The following is a 22,941-nucleotide window of genomic DNA, read 5'->3' as shown; positions in this document are numbered from 1 at the left end:
TTTTTTTACGCGAATAGTTGATGCGTCGAATTCAGATTCAGATCTCAGTTCGTCAAGATTGTCGATTATGTAATGTAATGTTACCAATTACTTGATTAACAACACTCCTGTCGGAGTTCAACAGTCACACTTTAACATCTCCTTAAAATTGTTTTTAAGTTAATATTTAATATTTAAATATTAGCATTTCTTTTATGTTTATAATATATTCTTTTGTGTTCTATATCTACGTACTATATAATTTCAGGGATTATATTACTCTGATCTTTAGAATGATTTACAATAATTTTTACCCTGAATTTTAGAGTAATGTTACAGTGATTTTTATGACTGATCTGATATTCAATATTGAAAACAACGATTTTGTGTTAGGTACAATTTTGTTCAAATTGAGAAAAATATTTATATTTTAACCCTTATCGGATGCTAGCTTTTTATGCGTGGTTCTCACTGGTTTGTAGCTGGTTTCGGTAAATATGCAAGAAATTTTCAGTATAATAAAAATAACATTTTTGTTAGGAATTATTTATTTTTTGAAGGAGTATTACAAATATATGAGTCTCAAATAATTATTTATAAGTTTTTAATATTGATATTTGTAAAAGGAATCCTATTATGGAGACCATCATCATCACTCTCGATTTCAATCCAATCATCGTCTGAGTTATCAACATTTTCTATTTCTACATCATTTTCTTCTTCACTTGAAGATTTTATAGGCATAACTTTTCTTAGGATGTAATAAGATGTGACTGCTAGTCTCATCACTAGAATCAAAATCACTTTGAGAATTGTTTTCAAAACATTCACTGCCACTGTCACTATCGAAATTTATAAAATTTTCTTTATTCATTTTTGGGCTCAATATATTAAAAAATTGAATACAAAAGGTAGTGATATATCACTGGAGATGTCAATTGCTCCGTTGCTTATGTTTAACTGACAAGACAATCGTACTCGCATTTGACAGAGAGCGAGTTTCGAAAGGTTCCGACTTGTCACCTCCTACGTGACGTACGACCGCAGCGACAAAGTATTGTTGTCATGTGAGAGGTGACTTACGACCGATAAGGGTTAATAGATTTATAACAGTTGCATTTTTTTTGCACTGGCTATACATTACACAATTTTTTGTTAACTTTTGGAAGAAAAATTTTAAAGTTTCATGCAATATAAAATATATATATATTTTTTTAAAGGTTTTACAGTTTCTTTCAAAATTTTGCAGATTTAATCATTGAAACTCGAAGAATTCTTCTTTTTATCTTATGATTTATAAACTTTTATGAATGGAAAACATTAAAGACTTTGCACAATAAATGTATATTCATTTGCAAGATATATCTAAAAATGTTTTCATTTTATTTGGAATTTTTAACAAATTGCCTGGGAAATCAAGGAATTCTCAGGGAATTTGTTTTTTGGTTTGAATAGACACTTTGTTGTTTATACATAAGAATGTTATATTTTAAACGTTTATAAATAGTTTTTTTGGCCAATGTCCAATGAAATGGGACAAAAACCTTATTACATATCTATTTAACCGCTTGAGTGGCACATGCGCAATATTGCGTGCGCCTATATCCATCCTGTAAGTGGCACGTACGCACTATTACGTGCATTCTTGCATCAGAAAGAACTCGCCTCATTTCCTCGCGAAAGATGTATTATTGAATTTAAAAAGTCACAAATTTCGCGTTTTCGATGTTAAGGAATACGAATTTCATATTAAAATTAAATAATTTTTAATTCCCGATTACTGTCTTCTGTTTAATACGCACCTTAATTTACTTTGTTTTATTAGATCTTATTTTTCTGCGTTAATTTGGGAATTAAGATTATGCTTTCGTAATATTTTTTGTTAAGTCAAATGAAAGTTTAACAAATATTTTTGAACATTATAAGCACAGATTATCTTTGTGCATTTGCTGATGATATAAATCACGACTTCGAAGTATGCCATGAGGAGGCTGTAGTAAAAGTATTTTACGCTTGTTTTTATTCTAAAAAATAATGCAAAAAAGTAAACAATAATGCGCGCATGCCACTTATGGAACAGACATAGGCGCGCAATATATACAAATGAGCCATTTATTAGGTTGGTAAGAAAGTTACGTTTTTTTTTTTTTTGGAGGAAATTTCAATTTCTTATATTTAAGCTCGTAAGTGTGATTAAATAATGAAATATTGACCACTGTTTTCTATGACCTTCCTCCATCTGTCAACAAGGTCATTTATGCCGGATGTATAAAAGATCTTATCCTTTGAAGCCACGAAATCTACCACTGCCCTCTGAAATCTTGAAAATTTCGGAATTTTTTTCTTTTAAGAAAATTTTGCATCGAGAGGAACAAGTGGGAGTCAGATGGTGCCAGGTCAGGTGAGTATGGTGGATGTGATAAAACTTCATAACCAAGAGCCTGGAGCTTCTCCTTCGTCCTTAACATTTTAATGGCCGCACGTCTACGCAGTCAAACGTCGCCAGGAACCGGCAATATTTTCTTCGGCGGTAGCATCACATACATGTTGTGTGAGCGGACAATAACAATTGTTCCGGCTATCACACACATGTTGTGTGAGCGGCCATTAAAGTGTTAAAGCCACGTGAGGCCTGGCATTGTCATGTTGGAAGACAACACTTTTTCGGTTATACAGTGCTGGACGAAGTTCACGTATTTTTGTATCCAGTCGGATTAGCTGATCATACTATAGGTCTGCTGTGACCGTTTGATCTGGTTGCAACAGTTCCCAGTGGATAGGACCTCGACAATCCCACCAAATGCATTAGCTTTTTTGGTGCAAATTGGCCTTCGCAAGGGTGGAGGCGAACTGCCTGGCATTACCTTGGTCTTTTCCTCACTACATTGTCATACACAATTCACTTTTCGTCACCAGTAACCAGGCGATCCAAGAATGGCTCATATTGTTGTCGAGCAAGCAAAGAAGAAGCAATAGAAATTCGATCTGTCATATTTTTTTCGCTTAATTCACGGAGAATCCAACGACACCATTTATAGACAAAACCAAGTTTGTTCAAGTGGTTTTCAATTGTTTTGTAGCTAACGGTTAATTTATCCCCGATCTCCTTCATAGTCAATAGTGGTTTATTACCCACTAAAGCCCTCAGAACGTCGTCATCAAGCTCCTTTGGTCTTCCGGTGCGAGGTTCATCTTGAAGCTTCATGTCACCTGACCTGAATTCTTCAAACCATCTTTGGACCGTACGCACTTTAACTTTATATGGTCCAAAGACGAAACACAAATTTTTATGAGCTTCCGTCGCATTATGACCAAGTTGGAACTTATAAAAAATAGAGTGCCTAATAAAATGAAGTTTTTCTTGATCCATCATATTCCCTTATTTCTCAAAATTTAATGATTAAAAAACACCTGTAATATCAGAAATTAAAACTATTAGCTTTCGATTAATACCAAAATTGTCTAAATCGCACAAAGAACAACGAAATAATGAACATTTCAATTGGAACAACAGGAAAACGACATAACTTTCTTACCAACCTAATATTTTGAAAGTGGCCTAAGTCCATTTGTCAATTGTTTTTTGTTGACTGTAGTAACGTGTACAACTTGAAATTAGTTGTTACAAACAACATTTTGCAGTTAAGTATATTCAGAGTATACGATAAATTTTGACACAAATTTTCGCAGTTATTTCAATAATTAAAAACATTACTTTGAAAGTGGCCTAAGTCCAATCCATTATTGATAATGTCCGAAAGTGCGGATTTTCAAGTGTCCGAAGGCAGTGACTTACAAAAGGATGAAGGTAATCTTAATTAATTAGTATTAATTAATATTTAAAAAATTAACCTCACTTTTTGGACAGTTGCTTTAGTTGAATAATCAGTACGTTTAATGCAGTGAAAAAAAAAATTCACGCAATTCACACTTACAATTGAATTTAAACTTAAAATATTAAATTATAGAAATTATTACACCCATGGGGAAAATAAAACAACAAGACCGTTTAATTCAGGGAGTGAAGACGAATCAGTAACTTCAACAAAGAACGAAAAAGAATGAGAATTGTAGAACAACATTCGTCATCAGAGGATGAAGATACAGATAACAACAGAGAAAAGAATGGTGACACATACATCCAAAAAGTGCGAAAAATTAAACGGAATACAGGAAAAAGATATTATACTCGAACTAGAAACATTATACCTGCAAAAGTTTTTCAAAACAAAGATTGCCGTTGTTGAAATGCATAACAAATTACGAAGAAGAAGAAAGAAAGAATACTTTTGAGAAGTTTCGGAATTTGGGAGATTTTAATAAACAAAATGTATTACTATACGAAGCTACCGAGCACTATGCTGTGAAACGAAGACGTCAAGAAAACGGAAAAGGTTCGCCAAGAAATTATAGTTTTAGGTATTTGTTATATTCTGAAAAAGGAAAAGTTTCCGTTCTTTTTGGATACCTTTAAAATAAGTGAAGGACGATTAAAACGTGTATTAAACTCTGCAAATGTACGAAATGATTTACATGGGCGTATGGTTGGATCATCGAGAAAAGTGTCTGAGGAAGAGAAAAAGCATGTTTAAAACCATATTAAAAATTTTTCCAAATTTGAACTCCATTGTATCAGATCTCATAACCCTAACAGAAAATATCTACATCCTGATCTAACTCTAAAAAAAATGTTTAATTTATACGAGCTTCATTGCAAGGAAAACAATATAAAAGCAGTTATTGAGTGGACTTACAGAAAAATATTTAACAAATATTTTAATTTACATTTCCACCGCGCCAAGATACATGCCAAAAATGCGACCTATTAACACATTGCATGCAGGAAACGTACTTTTACTTTTGCAGTCTGTCACTAGAGCGCGGGTCACGTAAAAGTATGTATTTAGTAGATTTGTACTGGAGAGCGAGTATTGTACAAATACGATGGGCATTGTGTGTACGTTTTTTTTTTTAATCGTAGAGCGTATATGTAAGTGTAAAATAAAAAAAGTTTCATTGAGAAAAACCCAAGTAGTTATCGATTTATTGCGATTTTGCTGAATACCAAACTCCCGCGAAATTCACGAAAAAACGCCCGCAACATGCGTAAGTCCGCGGCGAAATATACCCGCATGCAATGTGTTAAACATAAAAATTAAAGCATCGATGAGGATGAAGATGAAGAAAACTTATAGAAGAACATGATGTCCATTTAAGGTTAGCAGAATCAGCTAGGAAGTCATTAAAAGAAGATCAAGAACTAGTATTACATAATTCAGATCATTATTTCGCTTTTTCTTTCGACTTGCAAAAAGCATTACCTTATCCAAAGTTAACTACTTCAGTAGCTTATTATAAACGTAATATGTACGTTCTAAATTTGGATATTCACAATTTTCATGACGATAATGTTCACATGTACGTTTGGGATGAAACTATTGCATCAAGAGGTTAGAACTAGGTACCCAAGAAGTAGCTTCATGCATCTTGAAACATCTTAAAAATCTAAGAAGTGAAAGACATATTATAGCTTACAGTGACATGTGTGCAGGACAAAATAGGAACATTAAAAGTAGCTTTAACGTGGCTTAAAATTGTTCAAAATGTTGAACATATGTTGAATATGGAAATCATAGACTATAAATTCTTAATATCAGGACATTCGTTTTTACCGAATGAGAGATTTTGGCGTCGTAGAAATGTCATTAATGAAAAATAATTTACTGTTTGTCCCTCAAGATTATCATAATGTTATCAAAAAGTGCCGGAAAGTTAATAACTTTATTCTAAATGATGTGAAACAAGAGGTTTTCATATCAACAAGATTTTTGGAGGACATAGTTTTTAAAAAGGTAAAGAATTCTAACGGAGAAACAGAGAAATGAACCATACGAGTATAAAATTTTCTATAAGATATCAATGGATGAGAATGCAGAGTTTAAAATCCTGGATTTATTACCACGTCGGAGTAGACCAAGAAAATGCGAAAATATTGTATTGATATCACTTTATAAAAATATAAGACGAATTACAACAGCGAAATACAAGGACATGATGGACTTACTACGATATATACCACCATGACTTCTTCAAATCCCTCCCGCATACACAAAATGTAGATGAGCAGTAAATTGTTATGTAATTTATATGGTTAGAAGATTTCCTGAATTGCATAAATTATGTTTTTGAAGTGTTGTAAAGAAATATAAAATAAATTGAGTATTGTTTTTTCCACTTGAAGCATTTTAAATTATGTCGAATAGACTTGGGCTCTTTCAAATTTTATAACAAATCTAGTTATTAATTTTGAAAATGGCTTAACTTCACTTGTGGTAAGAAAACATATCATTCACTTAATAATTGCTATTATTTTAATAGGAATTGTAAATTTAACTCTCTTAGATACACTTAAGCAGTGTGACACATTGGTATCCTATACGTATATTTTTAATTTTATTGAAACGCAAACTCTGAAATATCTTAATTTAAATATAAATGGACTTGGGTCACTTTCAAAATAAACGGCTCAAATATCCGACCGTGCTGATCTATTAATGATCTAGAGAAAAATAAATACTAGAAAATAAGTATATTTACTCTCGATGACACAGATAGATGTTTTTAAAAATATAAATAATATAAAATATTTCATGATTATAGCCTTTCTTGGTAATGAAAAGACTCATGGTCGGAATGGTTAAATTTTATGTGGATCATATATTAGATCATCCGAAAGAATTCTGAACATTTTCGATACACTGAAACAAAAATTTATTGACACCGTTTCATCAACAATTGATCTATGATTAATCTATTGTCCATTTTGATCTATCATTTCTTTGGAGAAAGAGAAAATTACGCACTCATAGAATGACTTGAGCTTTCCCTCAATGAATCCAGTCAGATTTTTGGCTTTTGACCTCTTCCAACGAATTGAACTCTTTATCCTTCAAGGAGTGCTATACTGTCCAGAACAAGTGATAGTCAGAAGAAGCAATGTCTGATGAATATGGAAGGTAGGACAAGACATTCCATCTATTTGAGAAAAAACGGCCGGGTATGCCATTCCCGAAAAGGATTTCTAAGGTTAAATATGTCGAGAGAAAGATTTAACGCGGATGAATATATATTTTTGTATCGAAGAAACATTGAACGTTCAAATGCCAGATTTTTATTTACATAATATCGTGTATTTTATTTTGTAAGCTGAGAATAATTTCCACAGGAGAATTTTGACTAATGTTACTAGTGGAGTGTCGGTATCCACAACTTCGGCTACGACCACAAGAACTTCCGGCACGAACAATTGTGCTGATCGAAAACCAAAGAATCAGTTGGTTTTCGAATCTTCCAGACATCCAGCCGATAGAGAGGATTTCGAAGCAACTGGTAACGAAATTTATGTTTCTGGGAAAGGCAAAAAATCTTATAGTAATCAGTATGATGGAGATGCTCTAAACACATCGACAAAGACAAATAACACCACCAGCCCTAAACAAGGTGGGAAACGCGAGGAAGGCTGGAAGGAGGTTGTACGAAAGTAAGATATGTTCTTAAATTTCGAGAATAAAGTTTTTTTCTTATATTATTTCGTTATTAATCCTAGTTTGGCACTCACGGGTCAGCTTGACCCATGAAGGGGAAAAAAATAAAAATGTCTGGTCCCTCGCTGCAGTCATCTTGCTTAATGATGTCAGAAGCGAGGAAATACATGCTCGAAATTCTTGCGAAAATAAAAAGATGAAATAAAAGAATTTGTCCATGAAATGACGCTTGTAAAATATTTCGAAAGCTTTCTGTTTTACTCTTACAAGTGTAAAACAGAAAGCTTTCGCTTACTATGTAACCATAAAATAACATGACATGCAACCTTCCTGTAGCTTATCCTTTTTCACGATTTTATCACGTTAATTTTACGGCTATTACATTATAGGATACTACAGTTTACAGTTACTAAAAGTTTTGCAACATTTTTTGAACGGAGCGGGATAAGTCTTGTTTCACTCGAAAGAACATTTAAAAAATTAGATAGAGAGAAGCCGCATCAAGACCTTAGGTCTTTTCTTTTTCGCTGAATTAGTGTATATTAACACGTTAACTGCCACGTCAGTCACCAGTGACTGACACTGAACTTTCCGTTCGCGCCGCGTCAGTCACCGGTGACTGACAGTACAAAGCACGATATAAAACTAAAAAAATTACATAGTTTAATAAGTAATTTCAGGATCGTATAATTAATATACTTAAATATTTCTTATCAAAAATTTTAATGGATTTGGCCTGACGGAGATTTCCTCCGAAATGCGCGTGGCAGTTAACGTGTTAATGTATATTTATGAGTTTCTTATTTTTTTTTTGTTTTTTGTTTATGAGAAAACTATAACGTCGAAGAAATTTAAATTTTAGGGACGCTTCTATAAACATTTGATTAAGAAAAGAAATTTTTTTTCACACAAAGATCTGACTAAATTATACACCGTGTCGCACGAGGCGCTCGCGTGTTATAGAACTTGAATAGCGACAGATATACAGTTAAGTGGAGGAAAAAGAAGGGAATTAGTAGTAGCAAGCTAGTGGCAGTTTAGCAAGTAGTTCAGTAACGATCCGTCCAATAGATGTCGTAACTTTCGTAATAAAAACTTCTATATTAGTAATGATAGCAATAGCAGTAATAAGACAGAAAATAGTTAACCCTTATCGGACGCTAGCTTTTTATGCGTGATTTTCACTAGGTTGTAGCTGGTTTCGGTAAATATGCGAACTTGTCACCTCCTACGTGACGTACGACCGCAGCGACGAAGCATTCTTGTCACGTGAGAGGTGATTTACGACCGATAAGGGTTAATAGTTAATAGTAATAATAATAGTAATGGAAAATTTGCCTTAAGTGGGTAATCTTGATGTATAGCGCTNTATATATATATATATATATATATATATATATATATATATATATATATTCCTATATATAGGAATATATAGGAATATATATATATATATATTTTTTTTTTAATGAGAAAACTATAACGATGAACAAATTGAAGTTTTAGGAAACGTCTATAAACATTTGATTAAGAAAATAATTTTTTTTTTACATAAAGATCTGACTGAATTATACGCCGTATCACACGAGGCGTCGTATGTTATTTTGTCTTCCCGTTGACTATGAGTGTTTACGATGACGGGTGCAGAGCGAGTCAGATCAGGATTCGAAAAAATAGTATTTACTAATATAGTAAATAATAGTAAATACTATTCGGCTCCGTTCGTCATACTGCTTTTGTGACGTCATAAGGGAATGACCTGCAGTAAGTTTTCATGCAACATGTAGCTTTATTTTCTAATTTTCCCCGAAAAACATAATGATTTCGTAATCTGGAAATCTATAAAATATGCGAAAAACCGAGATATTTGGCCGATATGGTCACGTAAGATCGCAAAATAATTCTTGAAATAACAGGTTATTTTTTAGCCAAATTTGGACGAATCCGGTGAAGTTGAGATGACTCGACGAAACCAGTATGACTAACGGAGGGAGCTGAGCTTTATAAGAGGCTCCTGAGGTCGTCCTGTTTTCATCGAAAATTCGTTAGTAATATATTCGTTACTGACTGCACAGAAATAATAATCCTTTTACACAATCACGATACATACATTAACACGTTCATTGCCAATTACGCGATATCGCGTGATGCGAGTTTTCACAAAAACGGCCGATCACGCGTTATCGCGTAATAGATATTTAGAGTACATAAATCCTATGTACATAATAATAAAAACATATAAATAATATATTAACTTATTTTATGCGGGCGAGGACGATCGACTCTACTCGAAAAACGAAAAAAGTTTGTAAATTATAAAATTTTTCTTCGTTTTTCATTTTACATTAATGTATATATTATAATTGTACAAAAAGATTTTTATTTCTGTGCAGCCAGTAACGAATATAGTATTAACAAATTTACGGTAAAACGGACGATTCCAGGATCCTCTTAAGGGGGGTAGAAAAGTTCGAACTTTCGAAAAATTGGTAAAATCGAACTCGTTATTATAGATATACTATAGATAGATTGAGCTAAATGAAAAAAATATTTGGTAAAAATTAACAAAAGGGTGGCAAGAAACAAAATCATCGCCGAACAAGATGTTTTTGATTGCAATAGAAATTAAATAAATAATATTTTTTTGAATGTAGATTAGTTTGATCTGTAGTAAAGAAGTTTAGATACACTATAATTCGTCTCAGTTATCGAGATGTGAGAAATTTAATTCATGTCAGTAACATAAATTTCCGGATAACAAGTCACAATTACCGGTTCTGCCTCGCTCTGAGCAGCGATCGTACGAAACTTTTCATTTCAAATTTCGAACGAAATTCGTCACTTTTCGCTTATCATGATTCCGCGTGAACTTTTTCACGAATCATAGAGCGATTACATAGTTAGATATGCGAAGAATAAAATCATTAAACTCATGAACAGTCTAGATTACCGACATACCTCGCCGGCCCCCTCAACCGGTTATTGTGGCTGTTAAAGCGAAAGGAAAGTTTATGGAATATTTTGCAAATGTACTTAGTCGATCATAAGTATCACTTTATAGACATACCTTTTATTTCAACGTATTCCGCAAGAATTTTAGGCATACTTTTTTTTTTACTTCTAAAATATCACTAATCAGATGGCTGCAACGAAGGAAATGGGAGCTTTAAGATTAATAGTTGCTGAATTTTGAAATATTATATATATATAAACATGGAATTCTTTTCTTAGAGCATGTAAAATCTTTTTCTTTCTGTGGACCAATACACTATCTTCTCTTATACCTTAAATTATCTATTTTACAAATAATGGTAACGATTTAAATTTTCCAAATTTATCTTTTATGCGTTCAAAACTATAATATCTAGATATTGAATAGACACATTTACGTAAGAACTTATCAGAAAAGTGACTGCATAACACTGCATGGGTCTCACAGGCTTACTAAACTAAGCAGTGAAGAAGTGCCAACGAAGGGTTAAAATTGCGAAGACTGCACACTCGTCATTTTCATTCTTATACAAATAGAATCCCATAGATTATATTGGTCTGCATGTCACGTGCTTGTAATTTACAGAGGACAATCCGACGATTCTGGAAGATTTATGAATTCACCATTCCGTTCCAAGAAAGTATCTGTACCACCAAACGCCATCAGTCGCGTAATCGGCAGAGGTGGCAGTAATATCAATGCCATTAGAAGTGCAACTGGTGCGCACATTGAAGTTGAGAAGCAAAGCAAATGTCAAGGGGAAAGAATCATCACGATCAAGTGAATATCTAATACCACCGTCTCACTGTTCTCAGAGACAAATTCTAAAATCCATGTCTATGTACAAAGTGCCCCGCTATAAGTGGCCACTCTTTTTTCTAAATTAAAAGAGATAGGAGAAGCTGGACTACAAGAAATATATATTAAATTAAATCGTTTTAGTTAAACTCTATCGTGAGCAATGATTATTCCAAAATTTATCTGAGTTAGAGAACGAAGAAGTATGCATAATTTTTTACGGTAATATGGATATTTCGATATAATTAGAGTTGTGAAGAGCGCTGTTTATGACGAATAAAACGATGTACGTATAATGTAACGGGATTACTTTATGAATTCTACGAGAGTTCTGTCGGTGCGCAAAGTTTTATAGGTGGCTACAACTTTTCCATTTTCGGTTCCTCTGCCGTACGTAACTAACTTCCGACTGCTCCATTAGCGATTGATACATATATCTGTCATTTGCTCGGATATCAAATTATTGGCTGTATAGTCGGTGACAAAAAAGTTGCCACATTTTCTTTTGACGAATCTTCCCATCTCGTACTCGGTTACTCTCTTGAGAATTGTTAGAAATCAAATTCTCCTATTGAATATGCAATACGTTTCGAAACTTATAAAAAAAAGTGTTACAACCTTTTTGTCACTAACATATATTTAACGTTATATATCAACTGATAATATGCAGGAGTTAGAAGTTCGCCACACAATGTCAAAAATACAAACTTATAGCGAGACACCATGTATATTATACAGGATGTCTACTACCTAAAAAAACCTGGAAAACCTGGAATTCTCAGGGAAATTTAAATGGACATTTGTCTGCAAACCGTTTATCGTGTTGTCATAAACAAATATTATGCAATTGACTGAATTTTGTTTAATAATATTTTCTTCGTCAAGAATCATGGATGAAGATAATTCGATTTTACAACTTGATTTCTAATTAATTTTAATTAATGAGGCATAGCATTGTATAAATCGTAGGTACGAGCTTATTAATATTGAAACATGTTAATTTCATATAAGTACTTTAAATGAATGTAACGTTTCGTATTACATTACGTTTAAAAAACACATGAAACTAACTATATTATATAGATATATATCTATGAAAATTGCGCTTTGTGTATCGATTATACATTATATGATTTTTTTTCGTAACTTTTGAAAATAAAATTTAAAAGTCTTATTTAATATAAAATATTAATTTTTTTTTATAGTCCTTATATAGTTCCTTTGAAAATTTTTCAAATTTAATCATGAAACTCGACTGTTTCATAATTTTATTTTCTATGACTTGTAATATATTATGATTTATAAAGTGCTACGAGTGAAAAATGTCAAATATTTTGCACAATAAATATATATTCATTTGCAAGATATATTTAAAAATATTTTACTCGAAATTTTTAACAAATTGCCTGGAAAAATCAGGGAATTCTCAGAAAAATTTTTTTCAGGTTTGTGTATACATCTTGTTATATTTAAATTTTTAATAAGAGAGAGAGAGAGAGAGAGAGAGAGAGAGAGAGAGAGAGAGAGAGAAAGAACAACGAAAATTTACATCTGTTGTTCACAGGGGATCAAGCGAAGCGATGAAACAAGCCTATACTTTGATAACAGCGCTCATTAAGGATCCGGAAGTTGACATATTGCAAATGCTTCCTAAATCAAAGGCTACCGTTGTGACGACTTCTTCGTGGGATAAAGCCGTCTCTACCGTTGCTGTAAGCATACATCAAAAACGATTGATATAATACAACGATCTAATAATCACCTGTGTTCCAGGCAAGCAAAACGAAAGTCGGTTCTGTAAATAAACCTCCTAGTTTGGCATCCAGTACAACCAGCAGTCAAGTTAATAAGTCGGGATACCCCTCGGGCGTATCTACTGTAAATCAATTGCTTCCTCTGCGATCTTCGTCCACTCTTAAGCTTGCCGGCCCATTCCCGGCTGCATTACCACGTGCGACAGCTCCTAGACTTGTTGCCGCAGGTAATATAGAAAGATGGATGAACCAGATTTCCACCAAGATCCTTTTAACAAAACATTCATTTCGCATTACTAGCGTTAACATTAACCCGTAACAATTCTCGTGTCTCTCAATTTTCGCTTCGGTTCAACGATTTAATTCTAACAGGCGTCGAATGTTTCACTTGTCCCTATTCAGTGGCGGATGGTGATTTTTCGGGAGCTAATGCTAATACTGTTTCAGGGGCTCTTTGACTGTTTATAAGTAAATGAAAAAGAGGGGGAGGGAGGGATCGTCATATCGGAAGGTGTACATTCTGAAAAATCGTGGCTTTGATTATCAAACAGAGATATCGGCGGCTACAGCTCGTTCTTCACTAAACGATCACGTGTGTGTGTGTGTGTGCTGGACTGCGAAAATTCCCACTAATACGTAATAACTTTCTCCTACAGCGGAGAAACGTGCGCAGGCGGTAGCCGCGCAGCTGGCCTCCTCGACGAACACCAAAACTACCATGTCGTACACGAGCGCCATCATGACCGCCGGTAGGGCGACGAAAATCGTCACTACCAGCACGACGCAGACGTTCGCGGCGAAGCTGTCCGAGATCACTGCCTCAACTCACACCTCCACCACCGTCATGCAATCTACCCACGCCACGGTGAACAAGCAGAAGCCCGGCGTGCAACAGGCCAACACGATGACCGTAATGTCGTCGGCCACGTCGGTCGCGGCGGCAGCTGCTCAGACATCCAGCCAGCAGTCCGTAGTCAGTACATCGCCGAAACACTGCCGACCACTGTCCACTGCCTTGCCCGCCGCCCCGCCGATTCTGACGTCTCATTATCTAGGAGGGAAGTCGACCTATCCGCTTCCTCCCGGCACGAGCGCGATCTCGTCCGCCATGAGCACCGTGGTGACGAACTGTTCCGAGAGTTCCACGTCCGTTTCGACGTCCGCCAGCTCCGTACGGGTGACACCCTCGCCACCAGTAATAGCGTCTCAGGCGCAAACATTACCACCGCAGCAACAGCAGCAGCAGCAATCGCAACAATCTCAATCACAGGCCCGCAGCGCCACGCCTATCGCGAACACTATCCAAGAACATCAGCAGCAGCAGCACCAACAGCAGCAGCAACAGCAGCAGCAGCAGCAACAACAACAGCAACAACAACAATCAAATAGCACTCCGCTCGAATATTCCTTGTTTAACGATACGTTTACCAAGGTGACGCAGCAGTCTATGTGGGGTGGTAGAGACAATGAATCTCAGAAAGGCATGAACTTCGCTACTGTTGCTGGTGGTGGAGTATCAATGAATACGTCGGGTTCTTCCGCGGCCAAGTTCGACAGCTCTCCACCGCAGGTTTGTTGATCGAGAGAAGATCCGTACTTCATATGCACTCGTGACACTCTGCTTTTATATTTATTCCTTTCTCAGACTCGTATTAATGGTCGTATCAATGGTCGATACATGATAAGGTACCACTGTACGTAGAATAACGGGTGGAATCGATTCCTGTAAAAAAGGGGGGGTCTTAAAAAAATTCATCGCATTTTGCAAATGCATTATTGATGCACCAATGTGAAATAATTAGTNTTTTTTTTTTTTTTTTTTTTTTTTTTTTTTTTTTTAACGTACAAAAGTATTAAGGTGAAGTTGCCAAAAAATAATACTTTATGAGATATTTCCTATTCTTTTGTACTGAAAAGTATCAAGATAAAATGCAAGATATCTCGGAAAGTGTTCATTCCTCGACAATCGTACCTCAATGTTTTCGTATAGAGAATTACCGGAGGAATCGATTTATGTTAACAAAAAACATGATTCCATTGAAAAAAATTCAAGTTTACCGGACTTTAGTAACGCCATCCAAAATCAGATGAATACTGTAGTAAAAAATACGCCTATCTAAACCTTACAGCTTTTGTTTGAAACGTTTCTCTTTGGCGGGCTCAATTTCCAAGATATTCGGCTGGTCTGTTTAAAACAAGACACCCTTGATAAAAAAAAGTCGACGAATCCGAACTCTGAATTCAGATCTCCGGTTGTTTTGTATGAGACAAGTTTCAAGTAACGATCATCAACACGGGCCAGAGTTTCCTATCGCGAGAAGCGATCGACAAACAAGTCGATTCGCCTTTTCACGGCGAATCGCCGACTTCGTTTTACCCGCGATTCACTCGAAGTTGAAACGATTGAAACGTTCCTCGGAATTTGACTTCGCCAACAGGTGGACGCGTCGAAAGCACCGGGGTATCGCGGCACGACGATGTGCTCGCCGGTTTCCAGCAAATCGAGCGGCACGAGCGGCAACACGTCGAGCAACGTGATCGGCGTATCGTCCAGCTCGGTCCACAACCCCATCCAGCCGCCGCAGTTCCAATCCTCCACGAGCTACACCGAGCACCCCCTTCCACCAAGCAAGCCACCCGGCAGCCTGGCGGTGGCCAGACCGGTGATACCGCAGCCGAGCATGGAGATGGGCACAGGCATGACGCAATTCAATCGACCGGTCTTTCAGGGCGAGCTGACGTCGCGCAACGCCACTACGCATCAGCCCCCGCACGTCATACCGTCGACGTCCCAACCCGCGCTGGACGTCGGCCTGTTCAAAGCGGCGAACAGCGGCGGCGCGTACGAACATCCGAACGTAAATTCCAGCCTGCTGAAGATGGTGCCGAACGACAGCCAAAGCGGCGGACACCCTTTATTGCCGTTCCACCCTCATATGCAGAGCTACGCGCAAACCGCCATCGCCCCATCCGCCTCTGTCAACACTACCGTCAGTATGTCGAGATTGAATCCGCGCGCGCCCGACTTCTCCAGCTCGTTGCATCTGAACAGCAAGCAAGCGCCCCAGGTTACCATGTTTAACACCGGCTCGGCGACCCTCCATCCAGGCATATTTCCGACCGTGCCGGCGCCGCCGCCGACGGCAATACAGTCCAGCAATCTCGCGATGCTCGGCAATTTCCCACTAGGCAAGTACCAGGCACCGTCGCGGGCGACCCCGGCCAATACCGGCATCTCGACGAATCCCCAGACCCGCTGGCCATTCGCCCCAGGCCCGCACAGCAGTTACCCGCCGCCGCCGCATCAGGATCCCATGATGGGTCAGATCGGCTTCTCCAATCATCTGGCCAATATGAACGCCCAGCCTGGCAGCATCGATCTAATCACGAGTCTGGAGAACGGCGGCTCGCCGGCCATTTCCCCGTCGTCCCCGGCGCAAGTCGCCCAGGAAATGAGCCAGCTGAAGATCGAGGACCGGAAAGTGCCGCGGCCGATCGGCACCGAGAGGGCGTGGAAGAATTACACCGCCACGGGCATGGGTCCCGGCGGTGATGCCGATTCCATCAATTGGATATTGAATAACGAGAAGATGGTCGGTTCGTGGACGGGTCTGACGCCTGGCATCGACAGGCACCAGATGTTCCGAACCAACGCCACTTACAATCGCATATCCAACGTCGAGCCGGAACTGCATCAAATGATGGAGACCTCCTTCCAGGTAACGACCGATCCTCGAGTCACGCACGATTCGACTGTCAATCGAGACCGATCGGGTAGTTCTCGAAATAAGAAACCTCTTCTGTCGCCGGCTTACACGGGACATTTTGTGTATACAATTTCGTCATATTGCACGCGCAATTGTTGCACGGTGAGTGTCCCAATTAGTGACAAAATGACGACCTCGTCACAGTGAATAGGAATTAATAAATTAGTAACACGTTAATAGTGTTGAGTGCTTGAAATTTATTCGAATCGAAAGTAATCATTTCGGGCTCTAATTGTACTGTATTTTTTCATCAACTCATGGTGCGAAAGATTTGAATTAATCTTATATTTTCTCAAAAGTGACGGAAGAGTACGGTTTAGTGGCGATATGGAAAGTTAATTTTGTCCCAAGTTGTGACATACGAATGCCTATAGGGGGAAATAAGGTAGTGACCTTAACTTTGTTGTACAATCAATAATTCAAGGTCATTTTAAGGTCAACTTCATTTTTTTTTTTTTTAAGTAAAATCGCACACTCGAGGTGTCACTACTTTACGTCTCCCTCGAAACTCTATGACTTTTGTTTGAAACATTTTTTTCGTAATGCACTGTTCGAGAAATATTTGATATTTGAGGTCGTTATTTAAAATGGGATACCTTGTATATTCATGGTCAAAAGTTCAGATATTCGTAGTTTAAAAACAAAACAATAAGGGTTTAGATGCATGTCCGTATATTGGTATTTTTATCTTTAAGCCTTGCCCCTTCTTTTTTACTTTTTTTTACCCTTAAAATAACATTTTTACCGTCACGTGTATATAAACAAACTCTCGATCGTGTCCAGGGCCATGTGGATACTCAGCAACCTTTCCCTAACGGTAATGCCGCAGCTTTATCGCTCATGCCAGGGTTGGCGTTACTTCCGGGACAGTTTGGGGCGCCTGGTTTGACGGAAATACCCCCAAACGAGCCGAATAAGATAGATCCACCTGCGTGGGGATTACCAGACACCGTGCAAGATAAACAACACCCGGCGGTAGGAACTCCTCAGTGTTACTATTAATAATAATAATTACTATTGTTATACATGGTGTGTCCAGTAGATGAAAAATCGAAGGACAAGCATGATTTTAACGTTATCGGACAAAAGGTATGCCCACGTGCGACTTGATTAATTAACTTTGTCTGTTTGCAGGCATGGAATAAGTGGACTCACTAGAGAACGAAAAAAGCCATCTTGCCGACGTAGCTTCAACGAGTCTTAACGTTAGTGCGTGCGAGAAGCATTAAACACAAACATATAAACATACTGCGATTCAAAGTAGCACGATAGACGCAATTGGAATTTACCACACGGAGCGTCGTTTATAAGCATACAAAAAAAAACAAATTACCCCTTTATGAACCTATTATTATATTCGTTCGAGCCTAGATTCTCAATATTGCTTGTCACGCTAGACGATATAAGGCAAAGAGATCTTTTAATTGCCCACCTTATTGTTATTAGTAGTGTATCGAAATGATAATGATGATAATGATGATTATATCGATGAAGATTATGATGATTATCAAATATGAAATAGAGAAAAAAAAGTACAGAATCACGTCGGCTAACAGAAAGGAAACAGCGATCTGATACACGAGCATCTTATTTCGGGTTTCCGCTCCTTCTCTTGGCCGCGCATTCTCATGCTGCGCATCGTACTAATTAATAATAATAGTAATACAACGCTAATAACGATAATTGTGTTCTCTTCTATTTTATCGCCGGTAATGATGATGATGGTCTAAATTCGCAATGCCCCGTAAAAAAAAAGAGAGAGAGAAAAAGGGGGAAAAAAAGGAAAAAAACCTCCTCGAACCACGACGATGACGACATCTATCTAAAATCCAAGATGCATACGGTACACACGACGGTACACACACACCTCGACGCCAGCAATATAACGTATAATACGCTTAGAATCGCGCGATGGAAGCAATTCGAAAACGTTTTTTGCGACGGATTTCGTTGATGAGTTACTTTTTGAGAATACCACACACTCGCTTCTGGCGATCAATCGGGCGATCATTGACGAGAGAAAAAACAAATAGTTCGTGTGTGTGTGTTACTTATCCGCACTGTAAAGAATTCTCTACAATAGGTTCAAGTACTGTAGTGATACTAGTAGCACTAGTACGATACAGTTGTGTAAATAACTGCTTCGCGAATGAGATTTCGATTATTTCCACGCTGCAAAGCGAGACCGAAGAAGACACACACCGAAGTGAGGGGAGATATAAAAGAGATAATAGATGAAGGAGAAGAGGATTCCTGAGAGGACTACTATTGACTATATTGGACCTGGATACACAATATTCTCTTCCACTTGCTGTTGCACACACACACACACATAACAAAAACCATACACACTTTTGCTTGTTATTGCTTTGAGCCACCGTTGTTAGTACTCTACGAATCCGAACCATTTCTTCGACTGCACCGTTTATCCTTCGCCTTTAAATGTCGATTAAATGTAGTGTCCGCTTCGCATAGATGAGCGCGATGAGACTTTGATCTCTTCGCGTCCTATGCCGTGCGTTGATGCTACGTTTACCATTGACACGAGAGAGAGAGAGAGAGAATACACGAACGAAAACCCGGACTAACGACGTTGTTTCCAATTACCGATCACGAGCTTCTTTGCCGATTGTCCCACCCACGCGCTACCGTGTCCATCTTTTTATTTCACATGTAGCGTATCAGTATATCGATCAGTGTAACAATCGTGCATCCGTTATAAACCAAATTAACCCGACACAGATTATCATACTCGATACTCGTAGCGAGGTTTTATGAAAGCACACATAACACACACACATACGCACGCACACACACATGACATATACATACACACGCGCGTAAAATGACCAGTTTCTCGAAATCGAATTTACGTAAGCATTACAGAATTGTCGGCACGAATCGAATACACACTGTACTAATAATATATTATATTACGTATACCGAATCCTCTCTATTCAGATCAATGAATACTGTTCATTGTTAAAATGGTAGTGGGCCGCCAACGCATAAAAATATAGCTGTGCGTCCCTAGCAACAGTGCTATTATAATACTATTATTGCTGTGGTGGTAATAATGTTTATTATTATATTATGGTTATTATTACACACAAGACATAACTATAGGAAAGAAAGCAAGTAAAAATATATGGTATATAGAGAGAAAGAAAGTGAGAGAGAGAGAGAGAGAGAGAAAGAAAGAGAGAGAAAGAGAGGGAGAAAGAAAGAGAGAGGAAGAGAGAGGGAGAGAAAGAGAGATGAAGAGAGAGAGAGAGAGAGGGAGAGAGAGAGACAGATAGGAGCGTCATCCGTTATCTCGGCTGGACTAGTAATGATATAATAATAATAATATTAATAATAATAGATACACTCGAGATATACATATATACATACCTATGTATACATACATATATATGTATGCATATATATATATGTGTGTATGTATGTATGTACGAAATGTTCATTTCAATTGAACATTTGAAAATCTTTCTTGGTGGGGATTTCGGCAAGTGTTCAATACATAGCGACGATATATACTGTAATTGAAACGGTCCCCACACACGTAAGTTTCAATGATGAAGCTCATGGAAGACGTATGAGGGCTTTTTGACCTATATTCCAGGGAGCGCTTCAATTATTCTCTAAGATATATTGTTATAATTTAAAGCCTATTTTCAAATTTGATTTATGATAACTGCGATATGATATAAAACTATTATATGACATATAACAATAAAGCAAATAAATAAATATAACGACCGACGAATTCATTATACTTTTTTTTTTTTATCGTATCTCATACTCTGCCTTTTATTGACACTTCTTCCTACAAATATCATATCTAACTTCAACGATTCAGCTCGCTATTATTGATCCTACTTTTTCGTTTTATTTAATATTGTAGATATAGACGTTTCTTTTTACTTTTCGATGAAGTTTTTAACGCTAAACTCGGGGCGAGTGTTTTTAAACCATTTAAAGTGGTCGCTATTCCATTGTATGACACTGAAGCGGAATGATATAATAAAGGAGATTCTAACCAGAAAATTTGAACGAGTTATCGCACATATACAGCGTCCGCAAATGACGAGCGATTTTCCCACACACGTGTACAGTGTCTGATGCAAGGCGTGCCAACCGTCATATATTTGTAGTTCAGGTCAATGTGAACAAACAAAAAAGTCCTTCACAAACAACACGCAAAATTCCGAATTATTAACGACTGACAATGCCTTGATAACACAATTTATTGGCAATACAATATTGATTATATATATAGCATTCGTTGGGGGATACATTGGCTGAATGTTGTCCAATATAAAATCAGACAGCCAAATCTGCGAAAACAGATTTTATATAATATCTGCTAGTCCTTTACCATTTTGTAAATAACGCGCAAATTTTTAAGTTATTAATTAAAAAAGCCTCTGTACATTGCTATTTTAAATCATTAATAATTCGAAATTTTGCGTACTGTTTACAAAATGGTACAGGACTTTTTTATTCATTTTGATTTAAAATACAAGTATGTGATAGTTGGCTTTGCGTCAAATACCCTGTACACATGTATACATGGTGTCCGATAATTATTTTGGTATCCGTGGTGTACAGGTAGAATGGATTAAACTGAACGGGAAAATCACATATCGTTTTGTAACGATCACAATAGTTAATGAGAATCGCAATAGTGAATTAATCTGTATGAACTAATAATCATTAGAATCGCACGGGAAGCGGTAAGGTCGTACTCTGTATAAAAAAATAGCTTATTTTTGAAGATGTCCTAGCGACAATGAGCATCAACTGATTTCTAGAGACGGAATAACGCAACGAGCGGTATGTTGATAGGCTGCGCGTCGAAAAGAAAACGCTATTATCAGTTCGCGCAGTTTCTCGCCTATCAGTTGATATCGTGGCTGGGACATTTTCAAAAGTAAGCTATATTTATATAGAATTCGGCCTACTGTTTCCCGTGCGATCATTAATATTTATACAAATTATTTAATTCCTCGGTTACTATTGCGATTTTTGCACAATGGTACATGATTTTCCTGTTTTCAGTTTGATCCGTTGCACACCATGGATAACGATTGGAAATGGTCACCTACGGAGGCATCTTTAATGATTAATTAAAAAAAAAAATTTGCATTTTATTTGCAAAATACACAAAGCACTTTTTTCGTTCAGAATGGCTTAATCTACGAATATATGACAGCTATTATATCTAGTGGCAGATTCAAAGTTCGGAATTCAATATATTGATGTATACACTTGTAGATTAGGCCGCTCTGAACAAAAAAATTCTTCAGCATCTCGCAAGTAATACGGTTTTTAGTCATTACTTAAAGGAGCTTTTATACATGGCCATTTTCAATCATCAATAACTTGAAATTTTGCGTGGTAGTGTGAAAGATAATAGAGGACTTTTCTACTCAACCCGTTCTACCTTGTACGAGAGATTGAAGGAAAAGTTCCGGACATCCCTGTGTGTAGTGTTGTGAGAGATATAACCCAAACAGCTGACCACGGTTACCTGGACAAGGACAGTCAGACTTTAACCTCGAGACATGGTCGCTTTTTCGGGTCAAACGAAACAGTGTTTTTTTCGCGAGGATGCTCGCGATCGAGAAAACTTCGCGACGAATTCCCAGCGGATACAGCGGAATTTTACGAATGCGCGGAGAGTGGACCTTATAGATAGCGAAATGAGAAAATGTCGCACTTACCGTGAGTTGGTTCGGCTGCTATCTTAGTCGATGGTTATCGTCTTTAGCTGTTGGCGATCCCTCTGGGATCCTCCGTAATATTAATAAAGGGTAACCATGTGAATTTGCAAATAACTTTCGCGGAACACTTGCGGATATTTTTAATGGAGGAAGACTCGATATTTATCGATGTGAGCTTGGACGCTGACTTACCAGCGTGCGATGATATATCGGCTTAAGCAAATATGATACAATAATAAGATACATTAGCGAGAAGCCGGTTATCTCTTTCTCTTAGCTACCGCGGACGCGGGAACAAATGCGACACTACCCGGTGATGGGTAATAATTAAGGCTCAATTAATTAATACCGATTATATTCTTGAATACTGACACGTTATGG

At 37.1% G+C, this 22,941-nt stretch overlaps 1 protein-coding gene across 6 annotated transcripts in view; it reads left to right on the top strand.

The window, feature by feature from the left end:
* The window catches only part of LOC106741180 (ankyrin repeat domain-containing protein 17), a 38,284-nt gene extending 19,767 nt beyond the window's left edge, over window positions 1-18,517 (top strand). For 5 of the 6 annotated variants that reach the window (XM_014612896.1, XM_014612895.1, XM_014612893.1 and 2 more), the window contains exons 21-28: window positions 7,205-7,519; window positions 11,101-11,295; window positions 12,878-13,025; window positions 13,087-13,294; window positions 13,724-14,637; window positions 15,506-16,786; window positions 17,618-17,809; window positions 17,969-18,517. In XM_014612896.1, the coding sequence (XP_014468382.1) occupies window positions 7,205-7,519; window positions 11,101-11,295; window positions 12,878-13,025; window positions 13,087-13,294; window positions 13,724-14,637; window positions 15,506-16,786; window positions 17,618-17,809; window positions 17,969-17,992 (3,277 nt within the window). In that variant the 3' untranslated portion in view covers window positions 17,993-18,517. The remainder of the gene's footprint in view (window positions 1-7,204; window positions 7,520-11,100; window positions 11,296-12,877; window positions 13,026-13,086; window positions 13,295-13,723; window positions 14,638-15,505; window positions 16,787-17,617; window positions 17,810-17,968) is intronic. The other variant, XM_014612894.1, reaches the window with a different exon arrangement.
* The last annotated feature ends 4,424 nt before the right edge of the window (window positions 18,518-22,941 follow it).

Source organism: Dinoponera quadriceps, unplaced genomic scaffold, assembly GCF_001313825.1.
Source record: "Dinoponera quadriceps isolate SergipeBrazil2010 unplaced genomic scaffold, ASM131382v1 scaffold475, whole genome shotgun sequence".
Taxonomy (NCBI): domain Eukaryota; kingdom Metazoa; phylum Arthropoda; class Insecta; order Hymenoptera; family Formicidae; genus Dinoponera; species Dinoponera quadriceps.
The sequence above is the reverse complement of the archived record's forward strand: the minus strand, read 5'-3'. Positions and strand labels throughout refer to the sequence as shown.